Raw genomic sequence first — 21,958 nt, 5'->3', positions numbered from 1 at the left:
GGCGCTGTTGGTCCGGCTCTGGCACGCGAAGCAGGCCGCGACCACCCCGTGTGGCCGGCCGCGGAATGTGGCGCGGCCCCCATCGCCACGGCCCGCTTCTTCGAGCCGGCGTCGTTTCCTGTCGGATACGCGGCATGGGGCCGAAACACAGACGTCCAGCGGGATGCTTTGAAGGCAGGAGAGCGGGAAGTGACGGGAGAGCTTAAGGGTAGATGAGATGGGAGCAAGAAGCGTGGGCGCAGCTACTGGCGCTGAGCAAGTAGGCTGGTCTCATTTAGAAGGGAAAAAGAAAGGTTAGAGCTCTAGCCGCTCCTCCAAAGTTCCAACTTGGAAAAAAAACACCGTAAACGCATGGCTAACATCTGCGCACCGTATTAACCCATTCATGGCATTGCTCCCCTATGACGGGTAAGACTAGATTCCGGGATTCCGCAGCTCGGATTGCTATCATATAACTGGATTGCATGTGAAATTCCAATGCAATGTTGTAATATGCTCTAGGTTTATCGCTATGAACGTGCACAGTGAGAGGCACGTCAACATGACTACAGTGAGCGTTGAGATGTTGGTCAGATTGTCAGTGCACAACATACCTGGATGCCAGCTCTCTCAGTGTATCGTGTTTGACAACTAGCCGTTTAAACGTGTCCAAATATAGTGTAAACGGACGGTGGGACTGGTCCGAGAATGTGTCACTTGCCTTCGCCTCCGTGACGTGATGTGAGGCTGAGGGGGGCAATCTCATCTCGCTCGCCAAACAGCAAATGCGTCTGGAAACCCCATGTTTGGCTATATGAAGGCATTGAAGACCCCATAATAAGCCAAATTAGCGCCTAGTTGGACTCGATGTTCAAGGATATCGACTGAAAAGAATGCCAATACACTCGCGAAGAGCACGGTGTTTTGATGTACATATATTTGCTGTTTAGCACGGTGCATTTGCGTAAGTGTGTTGTCATCATACTGGATAGTCCTAAGCCATCGCCGAGATACATGATTGCACCAGTTTAGAACAATTTTCAGCACTCCGGAGATTTGAGATCAATTTACACAAGTATAGGGCTCTTTCCCTTTCTACCGGTTTTTTTTTGGTGGCTTTCCTGTTGTCCCTGTGGACTGGATCCATGTTGTATTTGTACGTTTCAGGTGTGACGTCACGTACGGACGTTAGCATTGTACTCATACATTTGTGGGTTGGGACGATCCATAACTTGTACGACTGGTGTGGGTGTACGACCTGCTGTGGGTGCAGGACTAGTGTGGGTGTACGGCTAATGTGGGCATGGACGGGGAATTGGTCGGGAGTCATCACTGATAGGACATGTGTGAGGAATGTGTATGGGATATGCCTTGAAGTTGTATGTTCCGGTGGGGTAGTCCTAATGTGTTGCGTAATTGTGGGTGGTTTCCTTAGCAAGGAATCTGTAGTTTCTCGTTTCGCCGAGTTGAATCGCGAAGTGAGCGATTCGAACGAAGTAAGCGAGGAGAAGCGAAGGAAATGAAATGAAATGAAATTTCATCTACTTGTAAACTTTAGTATATGCGAAAGTAATTTGTTGCCTGCATAGTATTATTTCATGTGAACAGGGTTACCTATTCTGGAGATGGATGCACGCGAACTTTGCACGGCTGTCTGAGTATCTTGTCACAATTTGCATGAAATGCTCGTACAACCAGGATTATACCGTCAGTGGCACTGCGATGAGGTACTTTCGTGCGGAGGATCACGCAGGAGTGGCTATGTGGCCAAAAGCGCTTGATACGGGAGAGACCCTGCACAGCAGCTGAACAAGCACGACATGGTCTCGGGGGTTCGGCAGAGGAGTGGCTGGTTAGTTCACGGGTATGGACACCACCGTTTCGGAAGCGTACCGCCGACAGCATGCCGGTCGTCACCAGGGGCCGATCCAGGATTTCGTCGAGGGAGAGGCCTCACTTAATTGTGCTCTCTGGCCCTCTCCCCTCCTCACACAGAAGTCTCCGGATTTCGACCACTTTATTTTTTAGATTCTTGTTTCTACCGGTAAAATGTCCTCCGCTGGAACGGTCCGCCACGCTCTGTCCCCTTTATTTCTAGAGGCCGATTTTCTTTCGATGTTGAATTGCAAGATTGTGGGCAGTTCGTGAGCCCCTGAAGTTTGGTGCGTGTTGTAATCGAAGGCTATGCGAACCCGAAATACGGATTTTGGTACCCTTTTACAAAACTGTGGTGACCCTTCGGTCCAAGGAGGGCGCAGTCCCATGGCCCGTTCTTTGGACCCGCCACTGGTCGCCGCTCCCGCCCGTAAAATTATCAACGAGTGGCATTTCTGCATCGGAAGATGCCCATGCGGGTGCCCGGCGCTCCGTCAGTCTGATTTTAGGGGCGGCGTCGACTCAGCCGGATCTTGGCGTCGTTTCAGCTGGCCGCCACCGATGGAAACTGGGCCATGCGACGCCCGGTGCCGCGTGGAGGCTTGGATGATGAACTCGTTCCTGAACCAAGCCATGTGGAAACTCGATGAACGTTTCCACATGGCCTGTTAGCCTTTGGAAGGAGAACAGCGTTACCACGTCAAGCCGGCGCGACCTCGCAGTCGACTTTAGTGCGCGGCGCCCTGTTTGTCGGGCACGTGAAGTGTGCCCTGCATATTTGCGCGTCACGCTACGGTCATCAATGGCACATTCCAGCGTTTGATACAGTGCGGCCGGCACCTGTCGCGAACTCGCGGGCGCCGGCGGCCGGCGTTCACGCACTGCCGCAGCGGCGACGTGGTGAGTCATTCTGCGCCGCATTCCACGCTGTGGGCGACAAGGCTGGGCTGCAGACCGGAGGCACGCCCCGCGCCGCTGCAGCGTCCGTCGCCCGCTTCCGCTCAAGACCGCCTCGCGCATTGCGCCAGAAACACGGCGAGTAGAGCGCTCTGGGGAGTAGCTAACCAAGTTTTACCTTTGTAAATTAGACGCATGGTGGCGCTGTCGGTGCACATGTGTGACTGCAGTACGACCGTTGCGTCGGGCTGTATAGATGGCGTATTGTCTCGTTCCTCACCCCTGGGGCGGCATCGTGTATCCGAGATACGCTTTCAAAAACGCTTTTCTTCCCGTTCTGGAAGAAGCGATACATTGGTCTACGACTCAGATGCAACGCGCATCAGTGTTGCAGTGCCAGTGTGGGGGGGGGGGGGGGCAGCGGGGGGAACCGCTCCTCTCCTCAGAGTATGGGTGGAGGGCAGGGCCTGTTATGCCACCGCATAACTTAACGGGCCCATGCGATGTCAGGAAAGACCCTAAGAGCCTCTTCAGACCATCGAGTTGGTCAAGGAACTGAACATTGTCAGAGTTCGAGAAAGTTCAGAAGCATCTAATATTCCGCTATCGTCTGAGCGCCAGCGTAGCCCGTAAAGGAAGTTTAGGATCTTAAGAAATAGAGATATATACATGTCATGGTTCCGGGTTGATCAAGGGCTTTCAATATGCCATGAGAGCTGGATCATATAGTGATCTCAATCTCTCAAAGATCTCAGAGTGACAATGGGTCTTAAACGGCCCAGGATGCCAAGACTGTAGGCGTTCCGGGGTAGCCATCGACCCCGATATGGCCCAGGGGCCCGGGGACATTGAAAGACCAAAACTGCTAACGCGCTTCAGGCGGGCTACGGCTACTGAATATTTAAAAAGCCCCCAGAAGCAATTCATCAGATATTTATGAAAAAATACGCACTGAGGAGAGGCCTTGAAATAACGAAGTGTCGGCCCTAGACCATCACTGCGCCGCGGAGGTCAAGCTCCCTTGTCCGGCAGGTGTACTGAGGGGATCACGAGCCCTTGATTTCCAGTCTTCGTAATATGATGGGCCCAGGGCGGTCAACGGACCCCCATCATCATCCAAGGGTCTGCGAGTGTGAGGGGTACTGGACTCGCACAGAACCCTGGGGCCACGGGATTATGGGAGTGCACGATGCGGGGAGACTCAAGATGGCTGCCGTTGTGAAGAGCAGCCAAAGGTTCTGAAATGGCCCTGGGTCCCTATGGGTGCCGGAGATCTCTAAATGCATTGAAGCCTGGCTGTGTGTAGCGCCAGAGATGGAGGCAGGAACCAGAAAAACTGAGTGGAGGACCCCCAGCCCAACATTTCCGGAAATTTGTCATGGGATTTACATGGCAAAGTGCGTGAAGCATAGTCCAACTCGACTTACCCCTCTGCCACGTCGGGCAAGTTTCGTCATCTGCGTCAGCAGCATTGCTTTCATCAATCGCTGTTAATTTATCTTGTTATCAGTGCATCTACCTTCCGCAAGGTCCGTTGTGTATGTGCGGAATGCCATTTCATGGCAATCCCTGCCACATAAATATTGCAATCTCTGCCACTTAAATAATTGGCTAACACCGCCTAACATCATAATTGTAGCTGTTTTCTTTTCCCAAATCATTGGCCTGTTTTTTGCACGATAGGAGTTCTTCGTACGTTTTAACAGTCCACGAATCAGCCACAGAGCTGGGCGGGCCGGACGCAGGCCGCCGCCGCGGCGGCGCAGGGTGCCGGCGCCGGCTCCCGGCCGGCGCCCCCGGCTGGCTGGCGGCGCCTCGGCCGGCCGCCGTCCGGCGACGGGCCGGGCCGCGCCGGCCGCCAACCTGGGACGGGTCGCGGCGCCGGCCGCGCCGTGGCGCCACCGTCACCCGATGCTATCGGGCCTGGGAACAAAAACGAGTCCTGCCGCCGGGTACGGCGGCGGCGCGTACGCGAGGGCCGGCCGATCTGGGGCCGAGCGCGCGCGTCAAAACTCGCGCCTTTTTGCGGCGCTGCCACCGAGTGGCCATTCCGTTCTGCCCAAGGCCGTCGGCCGGCGGCGTGAGGAGGTCCGCTGTCGGCGCGAAGCAGCGCCGCTGACCGACCCTCGGCTCCGCGCCACGGCTCGCACTTCAGTCAGCCCCCCCTCCCGAAAAAGTCCCCACATGGATGTTCCAGGAACAAATCCTGGAATGAATGATTGGTATGTTCGTGGAATGAATCAGACAGGAGTGCGTCCGGGATGACACGCCAAAAGTATTGAAATTCAGAGCTTGTGTAAGCTCGGGGCAGCAAACGCTGGCCAAAATACTCATGCCTAATCAGTGGATGCTTATTCAGTCGATTTAAAAGCCAGCACAGATATTTTTTCCCCACCTGCATTCATGGAAAATTGTGCGGAAGCCACATGGAGAATAACAGTCAGTCGGTGAATCATATTCATTTTCCATGCAAAACCCACTCCGTGTCGATATATTTTGATGAAATGACCATCCCGACCTATATTTGTCAGCTGGCTATTAGTCATCGTTCATCCGTATATCATCGTATGTTTATCGGGTAGAAATTTACTGCACAGTCAAGGTTGAATGATACTAACAGCCTGAAAAAAACGTTCGTTCGGGTCGGGTCGGGTCGGGTCTCGACCCTCATGTTTCGTAGAGTTGAACGAATGCGAGCCAAGATTCGCCCGGGTACACCCGGCCGGTTACAAGTTTTGACTATTCTTCACTGTCCCATAAGGTGCCTCCAGGAATGAAATGACACATCCCGAAACTGCAACATCCTACTCTCTTTTTGCAATGCATTTAGGACCCTTTTTCCCATCGGCCATGGCTCAATGTGTGAGAGGGCAATTAGTCAAGACGAATACTGTATTAATGTCTCTACACGTTTGCCACTTAACTCCACGACTACATGTTAAACAACAATAAATAAGAACAGTGATGAGCGGCAGAAGCGGTGTCAAGGCGACACCGTGGGCCGGCCTTATGCCACGCCGTTAGCCCGCCGCGGAGGCGACTTGCAGCCCGCGGCAGCCCTCGGCAGCCCTCCGCAGCCCACCTCGGAGCCGCTGCAGCCCGCCGCGGAGCCGCCCAGCAGCCCGCGTGGCAGCACTCCGTTAGCCCGCCTCTGAGCCCTCCGCAGCCCGCGGCAGCCCTCCGCAGCCCGCCGCGGAGCCTCCGCAGCCCGCGGCAGCCCTCCGCAGCCCGCCGCGGAGCCGCCGCAGCCCGCGGCAGCCCTCCGCAGCCCGCCTCGGAGCCGCTGCAGCCCGCCGCGGAGCTGCTGCAGCCCGCCGCGGAGCGCCGCAGCCCGCGGCAGCCCTCCGCAGGCCGCCTCTGAGCTGACTGCAGCCCTCCAGTCGGGCGCAGGGCAGGCGCGCCGGCCGCCACCCTGCCCAACAAAGGCCAGCAAGGCCGGCCCCTGCGATCGACCTCTGCGCCGGCGAAAGGCCCGGCCGGGGTACGTCGTCGCTCGTGACTTGTCGCGTCGCACATCCGCCCGGTCGCGGACGTGAAGAACCGCAGAGTCGTGAACGCTTCTCAGCGATGCCGGCCGTGTAGATGCTGCTGTTCTTGAGCGAGTGCGGATCGTCCCAGAACGTGACGGAAACCTTGTTCGGGCTGCAGTACAAGACGTGATGAGAAAAAACCCGGAGGAACACCAGCAGATTACACCTGCCAGGTGAAAAATGCGCACCCGCATCAGCGCATTAGCGTCCCACCCACCCATGTCTTCAGTCACGCCCCGTGGTGGTTCCGGACCTCAGGTCTGAGCCGGCCCCTCTCGTTTTGGCACTGCGTGGTCAGAGACGCCAGCTTCGTGTGCCAATTGGGCCGTGTTCGTTTCAGGCACGGTACCGTCAAGCTTTTCAGCGTCGTTTGTGGGCTGGACCGTTGTCGTTCTTCCCCTCGTTACCGCGCTGCCACATATTTTTGGCCTAAGTGCAGGCTGTGGTCCATCCCCGTTTTAGTGCGATAGGTACTGTCGCGGGTCTTGGCCTCATGTTGCAGAACCGGCCTGTATCGTTTTGAGCATGGTGCCCACCTTTGGTTTTTTTTGCTCCGTTTGCAGACTGGACTGTCTCTCGTTAAGGGTTGCAGAGGCCTAACAATGGAAAATCCTATGACAATAGAACGAGCCACTGGAGTAAACGGACAGGGGATGGCTGATCAGGCCTTCAGACTGTGCTGTGCTAAACGGTTTTTTGCCTGCTCAAGACTGCGTTCGACAGTTCGGTCCACTGCCAACGAACTTTACCACGAAGGAGAAGTCTGAGTCATTCGGAAAATGACCGCATCTACATTCAGGCATATTTTTGGCAGCGCTGCAGCACATCCGCTTTACGGCTAGAATATTGCAGACATAGTACATGTGTCCAGAATTTAAGGCAAAGGGGCATTGTTTGGTATAATTCATACGCCTTCCACTTTTTGCTCCTTTTTAAACAGGATTTCACCATTGAAATAGAGTTTATGTAACTTACAAACAAATCTGCTAGCATGTTTACATAGTCATGCATAGTCAGGCCCTACAAAACTTGGCTTACCGGCGAGCTGATCAGGCGACACTTCCTTGTGGCTCAAACGCGGCTATGGACGCTGTCCGAAATGATCCGCCGTGCGTCAAACTGGATAAATCGCTTTGTGGCCTTCGAACGGACATCTGGATGTCTAAATGAATTGTTTGCAGGAAGACTTCCGTTCTACACGAATTCCTTCAACACACTTGGGTCATTTGTGGTAGGGATGGAGCTTATTGTTCTTGTTTTTATGCTTTGGAGTTACTGCATTTTGAGCGTTGTGCCAAGAATTTAAATGGGATATGATGGGTGGGTCATTGCAGCATCGAGCCCAAACTCAAGTTTTATGGGTCGATCCACATTTGTATTAGATTTGGAGCTAAAATAGCTATTTTGTCGATCATTTGGCGCAGTTCACAGCCGTACCCTTCTAAAGACATAAAACGCCCTAGTTCATCAGGCAAACCCCCACGAGTATGTACAAACCATTTCAAGGTCAATCAGGAATGCACGGTCCGATAGTATCATCATCAAAATATCGCCACCCCATCGGCCACGTGGCGTTCAAGATTAGCGAGAACATAGCCGGCGGGCCGTCCACACCTGACGTTCGTGAGCAAGGTTTCTAGATAAAGCAGACGGCAAGCAGATGTTAACAATGGTGCAAAGTCTAGTCACGTTTGCTACATAGCACAAGAAGTTGGACATGGGTGCTAGTTATTATGAAAATAAGGCTTGTAATCGAAGAACTTAAGATGAGTGCCTTAACCGTGCATGTGAATGCAAGTTAACACCTTAAACTCACTAGTACGTATGCGAAGAGACCACAAGAAAGGGCCAAAACACGAGCACGTAACGAAATTTGGTTAACCAAACACCTGCAGCACTGCAAAGGCCACCTCTCAGGAGATTGAAGCACTACAAACGAGTGCTAAGGTGGCAATTTTGGATCGTGTGTGGGACGACACTTCAACATCTTATAAACGCTCCATGACATGGTCAATGATGTATTGAGCAGAATATTTGCTCGATGTGTTTAGAGCAGTCTTTTACACTTAAAAGTACACCAATGGGTATCAGCGAGCTTATTTTATCATGTCTGATGCTTGCTTCAATATCCACAAATATGGAACCTTCCATTTAACTCCAGGTCCAATTTCGAGTTGAGCTCAAGTGAAAGGGTTTTGTTGGAAAGGAGGCTGAAGTCTAGGCATTACACCATTGACGTGAAAATCAAAATTAAGTGCGGCGTGCATTTTCTGAAATAGCACTGATGTGAAACGAGGAGGCCGTTTACGTATCTGTTTGCCACGCGGAAGCCATGCACCATTTCGGAGACCTCTCGTGGAACATGCCCAATAGTTGGGCGCGTATTCATTGAACCTTTCGTCAAAGTAGAGGATCATTGCTCACTGCTCACGCTTCAAATGCTGGGTTTGGCCTGTAGCCTCGCGATCCGAAATTATATGGAAAATCCATACTAAATGCCGAAGGCAGTACATGACTTATATAAGGCAAGCTTGACATGGGACTGGAGCCTGAAACTCCCCAAAATAGCGACACAAAAATTTAAAGCATGACATAGGACAACACTCATATGACGCAACAAGCGGGGACATGAAAGTACTGCGCAATGCTCATTCCAACAGAGGCCCTGAATCTGGCCTTACGCCGTGCAATGGTCCTGTAGGGCAGCCCGCGGTGGGAAAGTGTCGCTTTTAGTGAAATAAGGCATGCAATGCTGTGCCGAGGTCTACAAATGCATCTGAGTATTGGAGTCATATCATGGTGGAGTGGTCATTTTGCCAGGCTCAGGGTCTGAAACTGCGGGTGTAGTGGTGATACAATGCGAAGATTTCTTGTGCTGGCAGGATTTGCCTCAGCTTTCTTGCCATACAACGTTGCCTGATTGCGCGTTTATGCTATTATCATGGGATGAGATTTTCCCATTGCATGTCGGGTCGCACAACTGGGTTGGATGGAATGTTCAATATTTTTTTGATTTTTTTAACTCAAGGAACACAATCCATGGACAAGTTATATTAGGTGTTCATTCTTGCATGGTATTGGTGGGAGCATAATTCAGTAGCATTTGACTGCTGGCAATTCGTGCTTTTTAACAGAAGACACAGTCGTTTTGACTGCCCTGTTCCATGCTTCCTAAAAGATGACAGACGTATTTTGCATAAACTCACTGAGCTCTTGAATTGTTATCAGGCTATGGTGGGGGTTTTGGGAATGGCTTTGCAGCGTATAATGGTCCCATAAAACAGTTTTCGTAAAAGCTGGAGAAACAATGGTGTCGGGTACCGTGCATTATTATGGGTAATCCACCTGGCCGCTTCTGGTCACTTCCACCGCAAACAGATGGTGGTGCCATGCCCCTCTGTCTCCAAGTGCGGCGGCGGCAGGCGGCGCAGCGGCGGCGGCGGCGTCGGTTGCGGAAGTGAGCCCGGCCGGCCGCGCCGTGTCCAGCCGGTGACGTGGTCTGGCCGCCGCGCCGCTGCGGCGCCGGCCCGCCAGAGGCGCCGTTTCCGGCGCCGCCAGCGGTGACCCTGAGCGGCCGTGGGCGCCACCGGCGGCGGCGGCGGCGGCACGGCGGCGGCACGGGTGCTCATGGACCGGCACGGAGAACTCAGTGGCCGGACGGCGGACGCGGCTGGAGAGCGGACACGACTGAATTGCCGGACAGTGGACTTGAATGAACTGCCAGGGACATTACTGGGCGGTGGACCTGGCTGGAGAAAGAGCGTGACTGGACAGTGGACATGACTGGATAGTTGGCACGGCTGAGTGGCGGGCACGGCTAGAGACGGCGAGTGGATGTTTCTGGGCTGTGGACATGCTGGCGCTGTGAGCTGAGCATGGTGCACGCCAGGATCGCTTCACGTGGCTTTGGACAGTGGACACGCGGAAATGGTGCACACACGGCTGCAGCAGTATCGCAGCAGCGTCGCCGGCGGCAGGTCTTGGGAAGTTCCACCCCCGGCGCCGCCGCGTACCGTGGATATCTCACAGCTGACAATGGATACCGGGCACTGGATACTGCACACCGGACACGGGACACCGAAAACTGAACTCGGTCGGGCGCTTCAGTCTGGGCCCTCTCGGACGCTCGGTGAACGGCGGGCAAACGCACCATCGCCGGCCCGACGCTGCTGTTACGGCGGCGCCGTCCTTGCCACGTGATCACGGCGACGGGTCGGCCGCCGCCGGTGGTCCACAGTCCGCCGGCTGCCGCCCGACACGACACCGCAGCACTGTCGACCGCTGACAGGGGACGGGTGCGGCGGACATGGCGCCCTCGCGTCCGGCCCGGCACGGCGTGCAGGAGGAGCTCCGGGTGAATCGAGACAATGGCCCAACTCGCTCCGAAATCGTGCTCGTTGATCCGTAGTGCACCTTTGTGCTTGTTCAACACGACGAAGTTGCACACAGACAGCCCGCTTGTCGCTCAGAAGGTGTTTTCCTTCCAAAAGGCTGATGTCTCAGCAGCGTGGTCGCCCCTTGCAGCTAACGCAGTCGCAGGAGCCGAGTGGAACGGCCTTTTCACATTACAGACACCAAGTACCAGTTACGATGCCAGCTTGTTCAGTTTATTGACACGATATTTATCCATATCAATGTGTGAGCTGTCAAACCTTTAGACATCTCCGATTGATTGATACCGATCGGTGTCGTGATTTATGGGTCGAATCTTGCACCAGCGCAAAGCAAAAAGGAGACAGGAAAAACGGTGGCTTTGATCACTCGAGGCCGACTGGGGTCCGGGCGATGTTCGAATTTCTGCAACCACTAATGCAACTTTTGCTCAATTATGTTCGTTCGATTGCTCGATTTTTGTAAGCCAATCAGTGGTAGTATTCGTCGAATGTGAGGAAAGTTATGAGCCAAGCATCCCTGGAACGTTAGCCCAAACGACGGTTTATTCAGGCCGTAATTAACCACCTCACGGGTGAACATCACCGTTACCATTGTATTCCCTTGATGGACGCGCTGCTGATAAGCGGAGCCCGCTGTACTGCTGCGCATGGCATCCGCTACCGCTGCACCACTAAACCCAGGCCGACGCGCGGCCCGCTGCTGCTTAACCTTTGACCGTATTTTCTTAAGCATTCCGTTCGCAAATAGTCAACGTATCAGCCGTGGTATTTAGAGGCAGCTGGCGTCAAACGGCTGCCAAATTCCAGCCGTGGCCGACGGGCGGCCGCCCGGCCCGCTCCGCTCCAACCGCCGCGCCAGCCGACCGCCGCCGCCGCCGCCGCCGCCGCCGCGGTACCTGGCGTCGCGGCGCCGACTCAATCGGCGGCGCGCGCCGACCAATCAGCGCGCGGCACCGGCCGGCTGCCGCGTGCGCCGGGCGCGGCTCATTCAGCTGAGCGGAGCGGGGCAGTGCTGGGCAGGCGCGTCCGGGGTGTGCTTGTGACGCTGGGTGACGGCGGCGGCGGCTGGCGGGCATGCTGCGGAGCGACTGCGGACGCTAGCCAGGCGCCGCTCTTCCGATGCCGCCGACAATGTCGGAGCAGGAGCGCCCGCGGGTGAAGGTCTGGCAACCGTGGTTCGATCAAGATGAAGACGGTAAGCGGCGCAGAGATGCTCCGTGCGGGCGTGCGGGCGGTCATCAACGGTGCGGGTGTTCCGTAGAATCAGCTCGCTGGCTGCCTGCAGCGTCCGCTTCGCCGCAGCCGGCGGGCGCACGGGCGCCAGGGGTGGCGGGCTCTCCCGCCCGCCAGCGGGCGTACGGTGGGGCGTGGGAGCGAAACGGATCGCACGCCTCACCGGTTCCCGAGCTGGATCGTGCACCCTGCCCCCACGGGGCGCGTGTGGCGCACTTTTGGTCCCGGGCGCTGACGCCAGTGCAAGACCTTTCCAAGGGAGGATCGGCCCTCAACCAGCCGATGGCGTGGATGTGGCCGTTTGAGCGTCATTGTGTTAGTGGCACCTCCATTGACATCCGGAAATGTTTGCGCCTATTCGGCCAATTAAGGCACGCTGGCCACGTGAGGCCCAAAGCACGGTGCCATCAAGCGGATTTGAGCGGCGCCACTGGGCCCGGAGCCCTGGTGAAAGGGCACGGCCAAGCCCCGGACGAGAGCCCCCCCCGAACCAGCGTGGCGTGTGCGCTAGTCCCAGAAAGAGGAACACCTCAGTCGCAGGTAGACGTACGCCCTATAGCCCAAGAGGGACGGATGCCCCTGGGCATGAGCCAGGCAGGAGGTGTCCCCAAGCACAAATGGAGGGTGCTCCAATCCTAGACAGAAAAGCGCCCCAAAGCCTAAATGGAGGATGCTCCAATCCTGGACAGAAAAGCGCCCCTAAGCCTAAATGGAGGATGCTCCAATCCTAGACAGAACGGCGCCCCAAAGCTCAAGGCCTAAATGGAGGGCGCCCTACATCTAGGTAGAGCAACGTCCAGATCTACATAGGGAGGCTCCCCTAGAGCCAAGTATTTAAGCGTCCCGGACCAGGGTAGGCGGCAGCTCCCAAACCCAAGGACAAACTTCCCAAACTAAGGAAGATGGTGTCCCAGGTCAAGATGGTAGGCGCCAATGACATTGGTGAGGTGCGTCTCCGGTACAGTCTGGAAGGACATCTCGAAGCCCACATAAGGGGGCACCCCAGACCTACTCGTGGTGTGTCCCCTCCCCCCCCCCCCATGCAAACCACAGAACAGGGTGAAGCGTGGTAACGGACCGCCTCGTGGCCTGAACAGAGCGGCACTCCCAGCTTAGGTAGGCGTACCCAGCCCGTGGACCTCCGTAGGCCCACGAGGACCAATCCTGCGGGAGGCTGCTGCAAGGCTGGGCGCAGGCAAACGGACGGCCTCCAGGGGCCACGGCGTAAATCGGGGCGGCCCGGTGCAGGCGTGTTGTGCCACTGTGACAAAGCATGGACGAACTAGGTGTGTGTACACGAGTTGAGTAATATCGTCGTTGGAAGATAATGAGCCCATGAGCGTCACCACTATCGGCGAGCGGAGGGTCGCCCGCGGAGCCCCGGGTACGATGGTGGCGTGGATCCGACTTACGAGGGTCCCAGCTCTTACCTTGTCACGACACGGGATAGGAGAACATTGGATTGAAAGATTGACCAGCCTGAACTGGTTTTGATGGATTGAAGTCACGGCCAATAATTTAGCCGGGATTGGTTATGTTGGTAGCTATGTGTTGTTTGCCATATTGAGTGAAATAGGATCAAATAAGACTTGCTGTATGTTTATTGTAACTAAGACTGCAGGTGGGGAATTGCATTGAAAGGGATGCGTTGAACCGCACTGAGCCCTGCCACCTTTTTGAAGATATAAAAACATGCCTGCAAACGTACAAACGCCAATGGGTGCAAATGTCTGCCGGCAGACAGAGGCACCTTGATTTTGGAAGTACGTTTTGTAGAACATCGCTACATCTTCAGGTAACTTCGCTACAAACGGCTCTTTTTTTAGCAGCCTGTCGTCGTGAACTGGCGATCGCGCATGGGTATCACGGGAAACCGAAACAGCGAAACATGCGCTGAGAGAGAACATACAAAGGAGCCAAGCAGTAATCACGAAATCGCGCCTCGGTTCTCACACGGGAAAAATTGACGCCATACTCGGGCGCAAAATGACCATTGCAGTTGGCGCGCCCGAAAACACTAATAAACAACAAACAAAAATTGACGCCGCTTCATGTGCGATAAGTGTCGTTTGGTGTCGTCCGGCAATGGACGAAGTCCATGCTACAGGCTATATAACCTGAACCCTTTACAGTGCAGTCTCGACGGAGTAAAGCGGTCTTCACTCCGACGTGTTACTGATGGCTGGCATGTGTATCGGCGCTGCCCTCCGTGGTGGTGAACGTCATCGTCATCTCGAGGGAACATCTGTGACGAATGGCTCAAGTCCCGAACCACCTAAGGCCTGTTTCGGTGTGGCAGGATATCAGTAATCGTGCAAACTCCGGCAGAAAGCTAGTCAAAATTGCATCGCATATCGCTGATGTGGTCAGACTTGCTCGGCCGGCATATTGCAAGGTTCATTACAGGCGGCCGAAACGTACCACAACCATGAGGATCCCTTTAAAGGTGCGTTTTCTATGACGATCTGTCGAAGTCTTTATCTGCCGATCTCCGGAGGGCTCTCTTCGTGGATTGTTTTCGCGTAAATCTCTAAAGCTTCTGCCATGGTCGATGCTGTAGGGTCTTTGTTTGCTCCACCGTCATGCTTCACGTGCTAGTGCATGCCACGCCAGTGACCCTCAAAGCACCATCAACTGCTATTTTAAAATGGCGTGCTCCCATAAATGCCCGTGAAAATTAGTTCTTACCGCTGTCGTCACTGAATCTCTTCCGTGAAGCTAAACTCAAGTTCTGCTGCCAGTAGGTGTGGCTCAAAGGAGCCGGCAGTGCAGCATTCACAGTCCTCTCCCGTGTTTTAGAGCGACAGATGGGCATATGCAGATTAAGAGGAGCACATTACAACGGCGGCGTGTCGCCGCGGCTGCTGCCCAAATGAATCAAGGAATGTTCGCTTGGACATCAAGGGGATAAGCCAGCCCGCTGAGCCCTCAGCCGTATGATTGGCTGCCAGGCCTGGTACCGGCCTTGTTTCCCCAGCGTAGATCCGTCACATTTGTCAGTGCTTTGTTGTGTTTATTTTTGGGCCGTGTCGCGACCTTTCGACTCAGCTGGCGCTGCTAAATTGCCTCGGCGACGGCCACGCTGACAAAAGGAGTCGGCGCTCCATTCACACGTCTAGTAAAACGTGAAATTGCCTCTAATGTTCGGTGTGCCGGCAGGCTCAAAGGCACCGCTGCGTCCGCCTTGTATGGAACACGTATCCGGCCAGGCCCTCTTCCCGCTGTCCCGGAGTCCCCAAATTAGGCCCGATCATGGGTGGTCATTAGGGAGGGGGACGCCGGGCCGGCATCGGACCGTCTCGGGCAGAGCGACCCCGGCCCGCCAGCCCTCCCCAGCCTGTTTTTGTTGGGCAACGGCGCCGCGCCGCCCTGCCGCCGCTTGCTCCGGTGCACAATGCGGCCTGCTCCGGTGCACAATGCGGCCGCGCGACGCCCGGCGGACACCTGTAATTCTTGTTACCTGCGCGCGAGAGGCCCGGGGCAAGGCTCCCCGGCGCTGGCCGTCCTGTTTACCCGGCCGGGGAGGGGACGCTGAACCCGCGGTAATGAGGCGGAGCGTCGGGCCGCCGCCGCCCCGCCGCCGCCGTTCGTTCGCCCCGCAGCGGGGACGCGGCCCATGGCGCCCCGGCTGCGCGCCCGCGCTCACGCCGTGCCGCTGGCCGGCGCCGCCGCGGCTCTGGCGGTCTCAGCAGTGGATGCAGATACACCTGCCGCCGTTGTTCTGTCGCTCTGCGCACTGCCTGGCCGTACGGCCCGGGCATGTGCGAGTGGGCGTCCTGAACGCTTTGGCCTATCACGTGCCCTAATGGGTCTGCTCAGAGCTTGTGTTTGCTCTGGTGACGCGCGTTCGGGCCGTTCCGCTGGTGCTGACGTAATTGCACAGCGAATGCGGCACAAGTGTCGACGGTCTTCGCGATGGCCAGGCGCGCCTGGTCTGTAGGCACGCGGGGCATTTGGCCGCCACTTGCGCGCGTGACAGGCTGGCCAGTAAGCAGGCGCCGCTGTGGCGCGGGTCGAGCCTACCAGCGGCGGGTGGCGTGCGGCGCCGACGGCGGCTCGCCTCCCAGCCGCCAATTAGGCTGTCGTTAGCTGACTACGAGCCGGTGCGTGCCGGTCCCGCCGGCGCTGCAGACAACGCCCAATCAGCGGGCGCCGCCCGGCGAAATCTCCTAACCGGAGGTGCCCAGCCGGACCTTCGAGCTCGTGCAGCGCCGGCCGCACGCAGCCGAAGCCACCAGAGAACCGGCCCCGAAATTAGCCGCGTAATGGCCGATAGCCACGCCGGATGGTTTAAGAGGCGCGTCGCGTGCGCGTGCGCAGGCCTACCTCACGCGGCCGGCAGCGGCATGGCCCACCGCTTGTAGCCCACATGGTCCGCTTTGGGAGCTGCCTGGCGATATGCGCCTTGACCCCCGTTTGGTGAGGTCGTGGGTCGTGAACTGGGCTCGCAATACTAGCTCAGCAATACAATACTTGACCAGCACGGTGGCATACCCACGCTGCTATCCACGGTGGTGGATACCACTGCTACCCGCCTGCACACCGGGGTCGATCTGCCAGCGGGCAGACCGGCCGGCGCGGCCGTGCCGTGTCTTTGGGGCTGGCGCCGGCTCGCGCCGATTATTCTGATCAATACTGGTGACAATAAGTGCAGCGCTTCCGTGGCGACCTTTACGCTGTGATTAATCATCAGCGCAGCCCAGCCACGGGTCGATACGGGCACGGCGCGGCACGGCCCGGCACGGTCCAGCCCGGTCCGGCCAAGCCCGGTCCGGCCGCGGCTTGCCATCCGCCTCGGATGGCCGCGTCAGCCGACGTTCCAAGCGCGTCCCACCGGACACGGATGCCTTCATTTGGTAGCGCGCGTGTGTGTACGAGGTGTTTATTTTGTCTTGCCTGCCGGTTGCGCGCTGGGCGTGGGGGGGGGGCTGTTAACTGAGCTGTGACTCGTGACACGGTCGTTGGCCACTGACGGGCGACGCTGGAACGCTCGGCGCCAGCCGCCGGCTGCCCGCTAGCGCAGGGGGCTCACTGGAGCAGCACCGCGTGGGGCGACTGGCCCACTCTGGCGCTGACGCTCGCGCCGTCTTCGTATTGCAGAGGAGCTGAGACGTCGCGCGGCGCAGCGTGCATTGGGCGGCGGCGGCGACGGGGGCTCGGGGTCTGGCCAGCCGCCGGCCGCCGGCCAGGATCGCCGCTCGCCGGCCAAGGACCTGCCCACCCGCCAAAGGAAGCTGGAGCGCTCCGAGAGCCGACGCAACGACCCGCTCACCGCCCCCAAGCTGCGGCTCAAGAGGTACGGACCAACGGAGGGGGGCGGCCGGCCCACCACCCCGCGGTCGGCGGCGAGCCGCGGGCTGCTGCCCGTCGGCTGCTGCCCGTCGGCTGCTGCCCTCTTTTCGTCTGTGTCTTTCCTCTGTCTCCCAATTATTTTACTTGCTTCTTTGCCTCGACTCCTGCACTGGTTTCTGTATTTCTTTTTTTCCTGTTGGTTTTCTCCCTTCCGCCCCTCATGCCTCGTTGCGTTGTTTCATTTTTCTTACTCCGTCTTCACCTTCCCCATTTTCCAAGTGCTTTGTAACGTCATTTGTCGAAAACATGACGTCATGATCCGTCACTGTTTAGAGAAATCTCACCGGCATGGCCTCGAGAAAGAGGTCATAGATCACGAGCTGCCAGCGTGGAAAACTTGCAACGTTTGCAAGACATGTGAAAGTTGTGCCACACCGTCAAAAGCACTTGGCCACACTGCCAAAAATTAAGCGCCGTGCTGAAAACCGCGTAGAAGTTGTCCCGAAAACCTTAGGAGGCCCGGAGGTCACCCGCCGTGGATTAGGCTAGAGGAGTACAGTGGAAGAATTTCAACACTGCGTTTTCAGATTGAAAATTTGAAATGCTTGATACGAATTCGACGAATTCAGACGAAAACCAAAAAGTTGTTCGCAAGCCACCGATCGCCTCTAATCCAGAGGCGTGCGTGTGTGGTCAGATTTCGCTTTACTGCTCCAAGTGTAAAGAGTAGGAGCTGTGCCACCTTCACAACAACCGTGTCAGCAGCAGACTATCACAACAACCCTCCACGATGAATGTGCTGGACTAGTTGCATGACAGAGCACCATGATACATGGTGCTACAAAGCGGACCTGGGTCACTTAGAGTGAGTAAACAATTTTCAAGCCGAATTATGCCCGTCAGAGCCATAGGCCACGTGGCGTTGGTGTGTGGCCACCACCGACGGGTGGACTTGCAGCGCGAATGAGTTTGCTTGCCAAACGAAAGACACGTTGGAATCGAAATGAAATATTTTTGGCTGGCATGAGATGCCTTACAAAGCAGTTTTGCCACGAAGCAAGTATCGATCTACGAAGCAGGTATTTTAGCGGTCCTTTAGAATACCGAGTAAATCTTTGAAAAAAGTGCTTGATTCACTGATGGAAACAACTCCAAGGAAGGATCTCCCGAAAACTGCTCCAAGTGGAAAATCTGAGCTTTTGGTGGCGAACTTGTACTCGACTGCGGGCTCCGGTAGCTCAGTTTGTTGAGCGTCTGTCTTCGCCCGCTGCTACACGAGTGGTGGCATGGATTCATAAAACCTTTTGAAGCGCTCGCATTTTGCTCATGACTGAGATGGTGGCCGCCATTTGTAGCGGCCGCGCTAAAGTTCAGATGACGCCAAACGACAGGACGGATCGAAACATTACGGCATGCAAACTTTTCGCCGCAAAATGTTCTCTTAACCTGGAATTTACGATCTGATGACTGCGGTCAGGGTTCACGCAACAAGCACTGCATAGCACGAGCTTGTGGTCCCAGCGATCTTTCAATCAAGGCGTTCGGAGTAAGTCTTAAAATACTGAAGAACGAATTATGAGATAGGCGCAGTTGAGTGGCGCAGAGTGCCCGGTCGCGACACTCTGTCGCCGGCCCCCGACGCCCACGTGACTAACACGTGGTATCTGTTCTACGACAAATGATGGGTGTTGGCCACGCTGCCGGCCGCGTGTCCACACGCCTTCGAGGTCACGTGACTCAGGTGACGCGGCGCGTTACGAAAGGTCGGCCGCCGCCGGATGCGGCTGTCCTATGTGCCGCTGTCGTGGGCCTCGCCGCCCGTTGTCATGCGTCGCGGCAGACGACAGCGATGAAAGAGATCACACCGGCACACCGCCGTCGGCCCCGTGGGGCGCCTGCCAACGGTCGCGGACGGTGTGCGAGCCGAGCCCCGTCGCGAGGCAGCTGTCTTGCCGCGACACGGGCCGAGAGCCCCCGCCACCGCCGCCGCCGCGTTGTCCCGCCGCGGCGGCGCTGGGACTGATCCTGTCTGGCCCGCGGCCGGCCGGGCCAGCTATCGACCCGTGCGCCTGACGCATCCACCGCCGCCGCCCCCGCGTGTGGCACCCCCGCATGTTGCACCCCCGCATGCTCCACCTGCAGCCCCGCCCCCGTATGCGGCACCCCGCGTGCTCCACCTGCAGCCCCCACCCCCACATGTTGCACCCCGCATGCTCACCTGCAGCCCCACCCCGCATGTTGCACCCCGCATGCTCCACCTGCAGCCCCACCCCCGCATGCTTCACCTGCAGCCCCGCCCCCGCATGTGGCACCCCCGCGTGCTCCACCTGCAGCCCCACCCCCGCATGTTGCACCCCCGCATGCTTCACCTGCAGCCCCACCCCCGCATGCTTCACCTGCAGCCCCGCCCCCGCATGTGGCATCCCCGCGTGCTCCACCTGCAGCCCCGCCCCCGCATGTTGCACCCTCTGCTCACGGAAGGTGCAACTTCCGAAAGGTTGCCCGCTGCCCGCGCCTCTGTCCGTGTCACCCGCCGCCCGTACCCTAGTCCGTTGCATCCGCCTCCCCTACCCCAGTCCGTTGCACCCGCCGCCCCTGCCGCCGCTCGTTACACCCTCCACCCGCACCCCATCCGTCCTGCCCATGGTAACGACGCTACCCGTGGCTCCCGCTACCAAAACGACCTTTGGGCATTTCACGACGCGCGTAACGCAGGTCATCAACGTCGCGCTCTGACGCTCACGTTACCACAGGCTTTGGGGAAATGGCAGCTGGGTAGCAAGGATCGATCCTATGCAGGGACAACCCGTCCTGCGGCAACCCTGTAGGTTCCAACTGGACTAGGCGGGCCACGGCCGCCGCGTTGTCGCAGCGGCCAGGAGCGGGCAAACCGCCGAGGCGTCGACTGCGTCCTTGTCCGCGGCTGTCGGCTGCTGCTCTCATGCTGCGCCCTCCGTTGCAGACAAGACTCGGCGGCGTACAGTGACGCGGGTGACGACTCCGCCGACGGGCCGCTGGACATGTCGGTGCGGCGCGGCTCGCCGCCGCCGTACCGGGCCCGCGGCGCCTCGCCGCCCCGCCAGCACGGCCGCCCGTCGGTCATCACGTGCGGCCCCGGCCGCTCCGACTCGGAGGACGGCGCCGGCTCCGACGGCGACCAGCGCGCCGACGACCTGCGCACCCGCGAGGTCATCAAAGGTCAGTGCAGGCCGGCGGAAGAGGGCGAGGTCGACGTGAGTGGGTCAGACGTAGGAGTGTGGCCAGGATTATCTCAAGTGTGTGTGGGCGGGTGGGGGGGGGGGAGGGGAAGGGGGCGGAGCTAGGGGAGAACATATTACCCCGATTTCTTACTTTCTGTCAGGAGCCATCAGGTAAAAAATGCAGGTCTAGGGAGGGAGGGGGGGGGGGACCCTAGCAGCGCCCGTTGTCAGACATCACGTGGGCGTGGTTTGCAGTTGCACCAGAGTGAGAGAGAATGTCTTAATTTGAATTGAAGATGACACTTCACTGGTGGAAGCGATACCAGGCCGTTTTGAGAATATGGAAGGGTTCTCTAAATTGCAAAGGTGAAGTGATTTAACTCCGAAGAAAAAAGATCTGAACATGATGGAGGATATCTTCATCACCTTTTTACGTATGAAAACCTTAAGGGATTTTTTGGTTGTCCTGGTACGTTGATTTTTGTCCCCATTCATGCCGCGGCTCCTGGCCGGGCATGGCCTGGTAATTTTTGGGACTCGTCGTTCAGGTCAGGTCTTTGAGGGGGTCATCTGACCGAGGCCACGGGGGAGCCGCAAGGGATCGCAGCTCACCTCTGCGTTCTCGCATGACGTTCAGCGACCGACGGTCCACCCACGCTCGACCAACGAGTGACACACGTGGACCGGGTCCGCGCGCCCAGCCGCCCTGCGGCGCCCCGCCGCCGGGGGCCGTGAGTCACGCGGCGGCGCGGGATGGCCCGGGGCGATAATCCGCCCGTCGACAGGGCACCTCTTCACACGTGCTGACGTCAGCAGGCCACCCGTGCGCCGGTATCGGCCCTCCTGAGCCAGCGCGTATCAGCGGCGGCCGCCACCCCTGAGCATCTGACTCATGCACGCCGCACTCGGCGGTGTAAAGGGCGCCGGCGACGGGGCGTGGCCGGGATGAGGTCGTCTGGACCCGGCCGATGACGGCGCGTTCTCGGTACTCAGGAATGCCCCAGCGGACCACTCGGTCGGCCTGCCCCGCGCACGTGTTTCGTGTGAGTTTGGACAGCGTCGTATGGGCTTCCCAGGCCCGCTTGTGGGGCCGAACTTTGCAAGTTGGCCACGGGCCTGACGGCAGTCTTGGAGTGGGCCCTGTCCCCCAAGACCGTGAAAATGTATTTATCGCCTCTGTAGGGCTGATTACCGGGCGACCACGTACTCCGTGAGCGTTGTTCAGCACTCGTCCCGTCGATTTGATGGAGCACATCTGGAGGGCCTTATAATCACCATATGCAGAAACGGTTCAGCCTCCGACGCTTTCTGGGAGCGGCGCGCTGCGGCTGGCGCCGCGACGTTGGTCTCGCGTGCTCGCTAAGCCCAGCAGCTCCGCTAAGTCGACCTTTCGACCGTCGCGCCCAGGGCACCACCTGCCTCACGTGCATCAGTGGACGCCTGATTGGTGATCAGCCGCGGTGTGTAGCGCCGGCATCGCCATCGGGGCATGACCTGGTGCCGGTGATCGCATGGCACAGCCCGTCCAGCGGTCGGTGCAACCAGCAGAAGTATGGCA

The 21,958-nt window shown here is 57.6% G+C and overlaps 1 protein-coding gene across 1 annotated transcript in view; it reads left to right on the top strand.

Annotated features, from left to right (window-relative positions):
- LOC119108651 (transcription cofactor vestigial-like protein 4) overlaps positions 1-20,398 on the top strand; it is a gene marked incomplete at its 3' end in the record, with an annotated part of 36,768 nt that extends 16,370 nt beyond the window's left edge. Inside the window, 2 exon segments of the mRNA XM_037232270.1 lie at positions 17,009-17,204; positions 20,163-20,398. Coding sequence (XP_037088165.1) covers positions 17,009-17,204; positions 20,163-20,398 — 432 coding nt within the window.
- Positions 20,399-21,958: the final 1,560 nt, after the last annotated feature.

This window comes from Pollicipes pollicipes, unplaced genomic scaffold (genome assembly GCF_011947565.3).
Source record: "Pollicipes pollicipes isolate AB1234 unplaced genomic scaffold, Ppol_2.1 Scaffold_6686;HRSCAF=7923_pilon_pilon_pilon, whole genome shotgun sequence".
NCBI lineage: Eukaryota > Metazoa > Arthropoda > Thecostraca > Pollicipedomorpha > Pollicipedidae > Pollicipes > Pollicipes pollicipes.
This window is presented reverse-complemented; position numbering and strand designations above follow the sequence as displayed.